Source organism: Gossypium raimondii, chromosome 7 (assembly GCF_025698545.1).
Source record: "Gossypium raimondii isolate GPD5lz chromosome 7, ASM2569854v1, whole genome shotgun sequence".
NCBI lineage: Eukaryota > Viridiplantae > Streptophyta > Magnoliopsida > Malvales > Malvaceae > Gossypium > Gossypium raimondii.
In genome coordinates, this window is record NC_068571.1 from 41,219,280 (window position 1) to 41,230,864 (window position 11,585).

Genomic DNA, 11,585 nt, shown 5'->3' on the forward strand with positions numbered 1-11,585 from the left:
AGATTTTATCAAATTGGTTCTAATTCTAAAAAGTTCAACAAATTTAACCTTCAATTTTATACACTATATCAATTTAGTCTTAATTCTTAAAATTAAAAAAACTTTAAAAATATAATGTAATTAAAAGTTCATTTTTGATAAAATATACTTAAGATTTTACAAAATACATACAATGTTATAAAAGTATTCATAAATAAATGAATATCTATTTTCTCATTTTCTAACATGATATTTATTTATTAAAATAATATTTTTATAAATAAAACAATTTAAGGGAAAAGTACAATGAAGAAGACTTGAGTAGATTTAGCTTTTCCCTTTTTTTCCAACATTAATTACCACCATATTTGGGTTGGGTAAAAAAATATAGCCTAAGGTTGAAAAGGGTAAGATTTGATGTATTTACGTTGTTCAAATTGATTTTGTTGTGTTTGAGGTTCTGTTTAATGGTGGAAATGATTGAGGGTATATAAGTGAGGATAAGGTCTTGAAGATCTAGTAGGTGGAAAGCTATGTCAACAACTTCATAATCGATTCCTAGCTTGATGGCAAGACGGCCGAGGACGTGAAAATCAAGGAATTTAGAGTAAGAGTTATTGGTGCCAGTGGTTGAAGGCAAAGATGGTGCGCAACGCTCGACAAATTTGGTGAGGACCACAGAACAATGCTAGAAATAAATTATTATTTATAAATAAAACTAAAAAAATGAAAAATTTTGACTGATTTAAGTATTGTTTATGGATTTTTAAAAGAAATGTTTTATTTATAAAAATATTATTTTAATAAATAAAATTCATGTGAGAAAAAAATAGATATTCATTTATTTATAATTGTTTATGCCTTTTATTGAAAAATGAACATTCATAATTAAAACATAAATACACTAATAATTATATGAGTTTTAGAAGTTTACCCTAATCCTAAATATATCCACTTAAGGTATAAACCGTTGACATATTTGCCTCAATAATTCCCAAATTCTGACCACAAAGAACAAAAATTTTTGATAGACAATTCATAGAAGTTTCATGCAAGTTATTTAAGGGCTAGTTTAGCATTGCTTTTGAGAAGTACTTTTGAAAAGTTTATTTTAAAATTTAAGTGTTTAGTATTCTTTGTCAAAAATGCTTTTGAGAAATAAAATGTTCATTTTAGACTTAGTGTTATAAAGTAACAAATAAGCATTTAAATAATATTCAAATTAGTTAATATTGTGATATTTTAATAAGAATATAGAAAACGATTTATTATAATTTGTTGTTAATATTTTAATATATAAAAATAAATTTTAAATATTTTAAGCAATTAACTAGAGAAGAGAAAGTACTATGTTTTAGAGGGGTGAAAATGTAGTTAAACTGTCAAACGTACTTTTGAGAAGTTAAAAATTTCCTTCAAAAGTTGTTTGTTTAGCATACTTTTTGCTTTGAAAGTGCTTCTAAAAAGCACCACTAAGCACAACCTAAATCAAATTTTCAAGCTCGGGTAGGCCCAAAAAATGGGCTTACTTTTTTGACCAAGTCTAACCCAATTTAAAGAAGGTAAATCCGGTCTCAGCCCAACTTGCCCATATTTGACTTTTTTTAGATTAGTTTTTTATTTAAAAAATAAACTTTTTAAAAATTATAATACACTTAATGCACTAAAAAACATTAATATAAAAGTTTTCTAACACATTAAAAAATATTTACATTAAAAACACTACCATGAATATAATAAATGTTTTATTATATTAAAGCACACAAATAAGTATGATGAATGTTTTATTATATTAAATATAATTTTAAAATTTTATATTTTGGGTTGGATTATTTAGTTGGGTAAGTTTTTTTAGATTTAGGGTAATATATTTAATTGTTGTTGGGCTAGTGATTTAATATAAATATATAATTATCATTTAACAAATATAATTAATATAATTAATTTTATAATATAATATGTTTGGACGAGCTCGAGTCAAAGAATTTTACCCAAGACTAGACACATGTAAAGAATGAATCTTAAATTTTATCTAAACCTATTTTTTAGACCTGATATTTTTATTTAAATTCTCTCATTTTTTGGACAAATAGCCTACTCATGAGTAAATCTATTTCGGTGTACGAATTATTTAAACATTTCTCCCAAATCGTATTGGGAATTAGAAAAAGCTGGAGGTAATTGGGTCAAATGTCAAATTCGTACACTTTGATATCAGTTTGGTGTGTGTTAGGAGAAGAACGCATTGGATTTGCTGGTTGGCGCCCACCATTCATGAATTTTTAAAATCTTTATATTCTCATAATTTATGTGGTTTCCCCACTAAGAATGTGGGCTGTTTGGTGGCTTAGAACGTAATTTTTTAAAATTTTAATTTATTTATATTTTAGATTTAACTATATAAATTCAATTATTAATATTTAAAATATTTTTATTAAATTTTAGTTTATTATATTATTATTTTTTTATTATATAGTCATTAAATGAGTATCATTTTTATCCGTAAACATTATAATAACAAACTTTCTTTTACTTTGTTTAAATTTATACTAATCATGTTAATTTAGTCTTAGTTCGGTTGATATGAGTATTATTGTCAATGTAAAAAAATATGAATTCGAGTGCGTTGAAGTATAATATCATTGGACTATAAATAATTTTAGTGAAAATTTGAGTTGGGGGAAAGAAAGCAGAGGCCTGAATAGGCGTAAAATAAAAAGAAGGCGATGAGTTATATGGGAAGAAATGTTAGTGGAAACATGACATGTAAAGGTCAAGCATTTGTTAATGATTTTTGTTTTGACCATCTTCTCCTGCTTTTGTTCATGCACGTACTACTTCATTTGTTTTTCGATGCTTTAATCATTTCTAGGAAAAGGTATAACAAGCTATACTATATCATTTCAGTGTTAGTTTGGTTATTAGTATAGTACCATCTTAGATATAAAATGAAAAATAATTAATATAATTTTAAATTTGAAATTAAAAATGAGTAAAAATTCTTATAAAAATAAGTAAAAGCATTTGCTCAAAATAAATCATAAGAGTTTTATGTTGTCTACTTTAAAAAATAAAATGGTTGATATATAGTTCGTTTTCTGAACTTGTCCAAAAGTATTTAATTGGTACTTGAACTTATATTTCGTCACCTAAGTTATTACCTCCACACTAACATCGTTAGTTTATGTTAATGTGACACTGATGACTAATTTGTTGGTGACACGTGATAGCCTTTCAATATGCCATGTGATAAATATAAATTTTAAAATTAATAAAAACTTAAAAATATATAAATTAATAAAAAAGTATATATTTTGTACACATTAAAAATGAACCTAGACAAAAATTTAACTCTTTATTTATTTAATTTTAAAGATTTTTTAAATTTTATTAATTTATGTTCATTATATGGTATAATGAAAAGTTTTCATATGTCACCACTAGATTGACTATCAGTGCCACATCAACAAAAATTGACTGTGTTAATTTAGAAGTACCAACATATAAATTAAGGTGTCAACTAAACATAAAAAAAAATTTTAAATAGCAACCAAAATATTTTGGAAAGGTAGATATTAAGAAAGCAATGAGGTGGCAATTGGCAATGACATATTTTGTGATGTAGTAGAAAAGGTACAAATATTATGGACTGCTTTTACGCCCACTTGGCCGACCATTGGTTTTCTTCTAGTTATCACTTTTAGAACATCAATTCATATGAAGCAGGTATTTGCTCAAAAAAATATACATCATATGTTATAAGTTAATAGAAATTATAAAGACGAAAAAGAAAATGTAAATGCTTTTGAAACGATTCATGCTTCGACAAGCGAAGTTTCCAAAGGTAAAAAGTTTCATGAATGCCAATATTCTCCTAATCCAAATCTCAGAAAAACCAGGGACAAGCAGTATTCAAACATTCCTCAATCCCCTTTGATTTTATTATTATATTCAAGCTGGGTTTTTTGCACCAAAATGGCTGCAAAACCAGACGCAGAAAAGCTTTATCGCAGCCATCACCATGCATTTTGTTGTTGACTGCATCAGAAACAAGAGAAGATCTGGCTGCTGGAGGAATTCCATGACTTGTTCCCACATTGCACACTAACTACAATCATTATTTTTATTATTAATATTGTTTTTAAATATTAAAATAAAACAGTTTTTTTTTATAAATATTATAGGTTTTATGATCTAATCTTCTCAACAATGTCGTGTAAAGGTTCAAACATTCATTCTTCCCTAAAGAGTACAATATGTCAAACTATTATTGTCGAAACCATTTTTTGAAAAAAACAAAAATTAGTTTAGTTTGTCGACTTGAAAATGAAAATTAGAGTCGCCACCGATCTTTTATTGAGGTGTGATCGTATCACCTTGAAAATAATTTTAGGTCTGCGAATTTTGAGAAAACAGGTTCGGGAGTCGGTTACGCACGAGGAAGGGTTAGCACCCTCGTGACGCCCAAAATTGGTACCGAATTGATTGTTTAATGTCTTAATGTCGAAATTTTGAAAAGATTTTAAAATACGATCCTTCGAAGTTTAAATTTGAATAAACCAAATTGAACAATAAGACGCACTTATTTTGAAGAAATAAATTGCCACACTCAGTGAGTTAGGGTGCAACAATTCAATCGTCAAAATTAAATATGCTTTTATTTTTTTATTTTAAAATTCATGTATTTTGAGAAGGTTATTTGGTCATTTAGGTCAAGCAAGAAATCAGAATCCAGTAAGTTAGAGTTCAATTTCTTGGAATTTCTAAACACCAAATATTGCCTTTATTTCAAAATCGAGATAACAAAATGTCATATCCAGTAAGTTAGGATCCAACATTTTGAAGTCTCAAAAGCTTTATTTTAAAATTGTATGGTATTAATAAAATAAACACTTGGCTATCTAAATTCGTCGAAAAGAATTGAGGCCCAGTAAGTTAGGGCACAATTCTCTCGAGAGCTATGAACACCAGGTCTTTTTGAAGATTATGAAATAGAATGATTGTTGTGCTTTAAAATGCAATCTTACAGATGGAACATGATTGAATAGCAATACATAATATAAAAGATAAATAGCAACAATAATTTTACTCACATTATACAAATACCAATATAAATAATTGTAAGTTAAAAGAATTAGTAATCAATTTCAAAAGACACATTAAGGTAAAAAAATAATAACCTAAAAATATTATCTCTACAATGGTTTATTTTGTTTTAAAAAGAAATAGCAATGTATATATGCGCTTGGAAATGGATTTAAAATAAAATTAAGAATAATGTTAAATAAAATAAATTTATTTGAATGAAATTTGAAATGAAGATTAAAAGATGTATAAGCATGGATCTAGAATAAATATTTCATAAACATATCATAAATAATAATATGCAATAATATACATTGGAATATTTTGAATAAGTAGAATATATAGAAATTGGTACAAAAGAATATAATTTAAAATCATTGATAGATTATACAATACAAATACATAAAAAATATTAATGTATTGTAATAAAACAACATTTTAGCAATAATATATAACAAATTAAAAAACAAATGTATGATAATAAATTTAAAATACTAAAGCAATGAATTTAATATACAAATAGAAATACATAAACAAAATTGAGTATTATCATCTACAAAAGTTTTGAAATCATGTAATATAATAATAAATATGAAGAGAGATAAATAAAAGATATAACTAATATAAAAACATAAGAATACTAGTAAATACTAAAATTTTTTTTATAAAATTAAACAGAATACTAAAAATAATAGTAAACATAGCAAAAAAGGATTTAAATTAAAATGTAGATATTTGAAGGTTTAAAGTTGCAACCGATTCAAATTCAATGGACTAAAGCAGCAATTAAACGCATAAATCCAGGCACTCAAACCCAATCATCGAAAACGATGCCGTTATATCATGGATCAAATTGAAATTGGAACTAAATATGAGGCAACAATTAAAAAAAAAAAATCGAATTGAAATGAAAACGAACGCAGACGGGCCAGTTACGCAATAATCCCGTCAGACCCAAAACGCGCGGATCCTTCCCCTGGGCCGGTCACCGCGCGGGTCGAGGGCTATCAGACGACGCCGTTTTATGCTTTAGATCTAAATGAATAAATAAACAAAACCTAAAAACAGAAACAAACTAAAACCCTAGCCCCCTTTCAATCAGAATCGCGCCGCAATCAACCTCCGTCCCTTTCGATCTTCGACCACTGCGAAGCGGCCTAGGATTCGATGACTCGACGGTTCTGATACACAGGTAAGCCCCTTTCTTCTCCGCCGCCTTGAAAGCCAGAACTCTCCTCTCTCTCATTCCGATTCGGACAGAGTAGAGGATGGCTCCAATGGCATGCAAAGGTGAGATTCCTCTTCCCTTTTTCTCATTTATTTTATATATATATATTCTATTACATATAATCAATAGCAAACAGAGAAGGAAAGAAAAGCAGCCGAAAAAAACAGAGCAGTAAAGGGAAAGAAGAAAACCTTCTTTTCAAAATTTTTTGTATTGATCTCCTCATTTCTTTTTTTCTTTCTTTTTTTTTACAGATTTTGTAATGGCTTTATATAGCCAAAAAAAGAAAATACAAAAATCCCTCTTTTTTCTGTTTTTCCTTTTTTCTCTCTGCTATTACAATTTTCGCTCCATTTGTTGTGCTATTTTCTATTCGTTTCTGCCTGTTTGCTCGTGTGCAGGTACGGTGCTGATGTAGCAGTGTGCGTGGCAGATGCGGAGGGTACGGAGGCGCACGTGAGGGTAGAGGGTTGACACGCGCAGACGAGTGGAGCTGTTGCGGTGCTCGGGTTTGCCTGCTACCTTAGGGTTTTTGGAATTGTTTCGGGTGTTGGGCCTCATAGTAATTGGGCCACTATTTTAGGAATTAGGTCTAGGTTAAATTTGGGTTTAGGGTTTCAATTGTATGGGTATTGGGTTAAAAACGATTTGAGCCATGCTGGGCCCATGTGTTTGGACTGAGGACTTTTAAATTTGGATTGGTTTATTTTATTACTGGCAGGGCAAATATTGGGCCTTACAATTATATCCAACACTTAGTTGGTACTAAACTATAACACTTTAAGATGAGTATTAAACAATTTTAATTTCCTAATCATATTATTAATGTTACATGCCAAATTTAAAAATAAATTATACAAATAATTAATATTATATTTTAATTGATACATACAAACAGTTTGTGCATTGTTAATGAATCAAATGATGACATATTAAATAAAACTTTTTAAAAAAGACATAAAGATTTATTTGACCTTCAAACTTTACACACAAAAAAGTTATTTTAGTCCTTTATTTTATTTTTCGCCTCTTTTAACATTTAAATTTACGTTGTTTGTCAAATCACCGAGAATAGATGAAAAGTTAACGCTTGTTAACTTGTTGAGTATATTTCACATTAACAATTAATTAAAATGTTAAGAAGGTTTTATAATTTTTAAATCTTTAAAGTGTAAAAACTAATTAATTTCTAATGTGGCATGCACATGTATGCCACATCAACAATGTTAACAAAACGTAAGTATTTTCATCTATTTTAGAGTGATTTGACAAATAATATAAATTGAAAAACTAAAAAAGTGAAAATTTAAATGAATAACTAAAATAACTTCATTTTATAAAATTTCATCATGCCTTTTACTTTAAAACAAGCCTGGACAATGCATATAATTATAGAGTCTTAGATCATAGAGAAAGGATATAAAATTTGAAACTTAGAAGACGTTATTAAAACCAAAGCTTAAACATCAACCATAAAAGTAAAATAAAAAAAAGTATGATAGATATTTTTCCATCAATAATTAAAGGTGGGTTATGTTAATTGAAAAAGTTCCGAAATTGGTGGCTTGAAATTGACAAAACAAAAAGAGAGGCTGCCCTACATTGGGAAACGATAATGCCAAATACTTTTCACAGTTTCGAGATGTAGGACTCTATGAGCCGATTGAACTCATGGTAATTTCTTGTATGGAAAGAAAAGGAGATCATCTCCTTTCTTTGATTACCGGTCACTATCAGCTCCTCAACCAAAAACTCATTAAAATACAAAAGAAACAAAGGACGCTACAGTTTGATTCGTATACCGCGTGGACTCCATTACGCATAACAACAGTGTTCTTAGTTTAAGTTACCTTCTGAACCGCTTTTTAACTCATATCCTCACGCTTTCCTGCGTCCCTATTTCTATAAATATACCCCCCCCCATCTTTTCTTCCTTCAACATTTTTCTTGTTTCTTTGTCTTCATTTTTGCCAATCTCCCTGCTTTCATACAATTACTTGTCTGTATTGTCTGAAAAAAAAAAAAAAAAACCCCAAGGGAATGAGGACCATCTTCTCGAAATCTCCATCTCCTCCTACCCGTCACCATACTTTCACCGAGTCATTAATTGAAGAAAATATTGAAGCTGCTGAACTTAGCATCACTAAATGGGATTCCTTATATGGCGACGACCATGTCTCCTACTGTAACATTGCTTCTCTTTTCTCCGAAAACAATCGTGATGAAGCCAAACAGTATCTGAGTTCCATTAAGGGTTTGCAGAAAGCTATGCGATACTTGGTTTCGCTTGAATCCACTTCCGATAAACTTGTGCGAGCTCAAACGCTGATGCAAACCGCCATGAAACGCCTCGAGAGGGAGTTTTACCAGATTTTGAAGTCCAACCGGAATTACCTTGACCCAGAGTCTGTTTCCAATCACTCATCTTCTAGACTATCGGTTTCCAGGTCGAGCTTTTCAGATTCAGAAGAAGGTGGGTCTGAGAACGATTCCATCCCGGAAGTGGAGAGAGGCTCGTCGGCTGTTATTGCGGATTTAAGAGCCATTGCGGAAGCCATGATATCAGCTGGGTACGCTAAGGAGTGTTTCAAAATTTACAGAACTATTCGGAAATCGATCGTCGATGAAGCTCTATATAATCTCGGAGTTGAAAGGAACTTGGGTTTCCAGCAGATTCAGAAGATGGAGTGGGAAATTTTGGAGGTTAAAATTAAGCATTGGTTGAACGCTGTTAAAGGGGCGGTTAAAACGGTGTTTTATGGAGAGAGATTACTCTGTGATCAAGTGTTTGCAATTTCGTCTTCCATCAGGGAATCTTGTTTCACTGATGTTTCAAAGGAAGGAGCTTTGGCTCTGTTTGGATTCCCAGAAAATGTAGCCAAGTGCAAGAAAACTCCCGAGAAAATGTTTCGTATCTTGGATTTATATGAGGCGGTTTCCGACCTTTGGCCCGAGATTGAATCAATCTTCAGCTTCGAATCCACCTCGACCGTCCGATCGACCGCCGTTAACTCCTTAATCAGGCTCAGCGATGCCGTTAGAACGATGTTAACGGACTTTGAAATGGCAATTCAAAAGCATTCATCCAAAACTACAGTTCCCGGCGGTGGAATCCACCCTCTTACACGCTATGTCATGAACTACATCTCTTTTCTCGCCGACTACAGCGGCGTTCTCTCCGACATCATCTCCGATTGGCCGTTGCAGATTTCATCACCGTTACCAGAGTCTTACTTCGGAAGCCCCGACAAGGAGGAGAGCATTTCCTCGCCGATCTCAGTCCGGTTAGCTTGGCTTATTCTCGTCATGCTATGCAAACTAGACGGTAAAGCCGAGATGTACAAAGACGTGGCGCTTTCTTATTTGTTCTTAGCAAACAATCTCCAATACGTCGTCAACAAAGTCCGACAATCAAACCTGAAGCTCCTCCTCGGCGACAACTGGGTGACGAAGCACGAACAGAAAGTGAGGAAGTACGCGGCGAATTATGAGAGGATGGGATGGAGTAAAGTGTTTGCCGCTCTGCCGGAAAATCCAACGGCGGAGATTCCGGTTGATCAAGTGATAGAGCATTTCAGAAACTTCAACTCCGCTTTCGAAGAAGCTTACAAGAAGCAAACTTCTTGGGTCGTAACCGACCCGAAACTCCGAGATGAGATAAAGCTCTCGTTGGCCAGACGGATCGGCCCCATCTACAAGGAGTTTTTCGATAAGTACGGCGGAGTGCAGCTGATGAAAGAAATGTGGGCCGAAACACTTGTCAGATATACCCCTGATGATTTGGGAAATTACTGCTCCGATTTGTTCTTTCGGAGCGGAAGTTCAGGGAGTATTTCGTCAAGTTCAAGCCAAGGTGGTGGTTACAGTCGTTGAACCGATATTCTTTTCTCCTTCTTTGTGGGAGCCTGGAAAGAATCGCCGACAACGTGAGGAAATTTAGGGTCTTTTTTCTAAATAAAAATTTTATTTGTGGATAAATATTAGTAAAGAAGCTTGCATTATCTGACTGACACGTGTATAGAATTAAGCCGTTATGATGATATATGGCACCTAAGTAAATCAGTTGCACAATATAAAATTCTTTGCTTTATTATCTGATTTATCTTTTTCTGGGTATTATTATTATTATTTTTTTGGATTTGTTAATTCATGTTTTACGATATCCCACTGTGAAATGAGGTTATTTTTACAAAAATAATATAAAAAGGGTTTTTTCACTGAAATAATACTAAAAAATTTAAAAAATATCAAAATAGTATCATTTTTTTATTAAAATGGTACAAAAAAACCTTAACAATTAAAAAAAAAAGTTGAAGGGTGAAATGACAGACCCTGGTGGAGGGCTTGCCAAAGGCGGCACCAGAGGTGTCAGTGGCAGAGGTGGCACCAAGGTGCTATTGCCACAGGCGGCACTAGCCCGTTATAATGGTCCCCCTACATTCGGCTGAAGGAGAAGAAAGGAGAAGAAAGAAAAAAGAAAGAAAAGGAAAGGAGAAGAAAGGAAAGGAAAGGAGAAGAAGAAAAAGAAGGAGAAGACACGGGAAAAAGAGAAAGAGAAGGAGAAGAAGAAGGTATTTTTTTTTGGTATTATTTAAATTTTTTGTATTATTTGTGTAAAAAACTAATGTTATGTAGTTTTATTATTTTATTTAGCATATATTTTTATGAGATTTATTTAGCATGTAAAAACTCATGTTATGTACATTCTATGTTAATTAGATATATTTTTATGAAATTTATTTAGCATGTTGTAATGAGTTTTTTACAAAAATAACATTAAAAATAAAATACTGAAAAATATGTTTATGAAAAAATAAAATACGAAAAGAAATAAAAACGAAAATAGTATATTTACTGAAAGAAATAAAATTTGAAAATAAAAAATTACGAACAAAGGGCCAAAATAATGATTTTTACTAATTTTTTAAAACACACACTAAATTAATATATTTCAAACATAATGTAGTAAAATAATATAAAAATAAAATACAAAAATAGTATATTTTGAAAGTAATAAAATTCGGAAAAAAGAAAAATAAGAACAAGGGCCAAAATAAGGGTTTTTACTAAATTTATATAAAACAAACTAAATTAATACATTTCAAACATAATGTACTAAAATAATATAAAATAATAAAATACGAAAATAGTATATTTTTGAAAGTAATAAAATCCGGAAAAAGAAAAATAGGAACAAAAGGCCAAAATAAGGGTTTTTTACTAAATTTATATAAAACAAACTAAATTAATACATTTCAAACATAATGTACTAAAATAATATAAAATAATAAAA

At 30.8% G+C, this 11,585-nt stretch overlaps 1 protein-coding gene across 1 annotated transcript; it reads left to right on the forward strand.

The window, feature by feature from the left end:
- Positions 1-8,072: 8,072 nt before the first annotated feature.
- Positions 8,073-10,385, forward strand: LOC105791029 (exocyst complex component EXO70H1). The gene has a single exon (XM_012618899.2). The coding sequence runs from the start codon at positions 8,333-8,335 to the stop codon at positions 10,163-10,165; it is 1,833 nt and encodes a 610-aa protein (XP_012474353.1). The 5' UTR covers positions 8,073-8,332; the 3' UTR covers positions 10,166-10,385.
- The last annotated feature ends 1,200 nt before the right edge of the window (positions 10,386-11,585 follow it).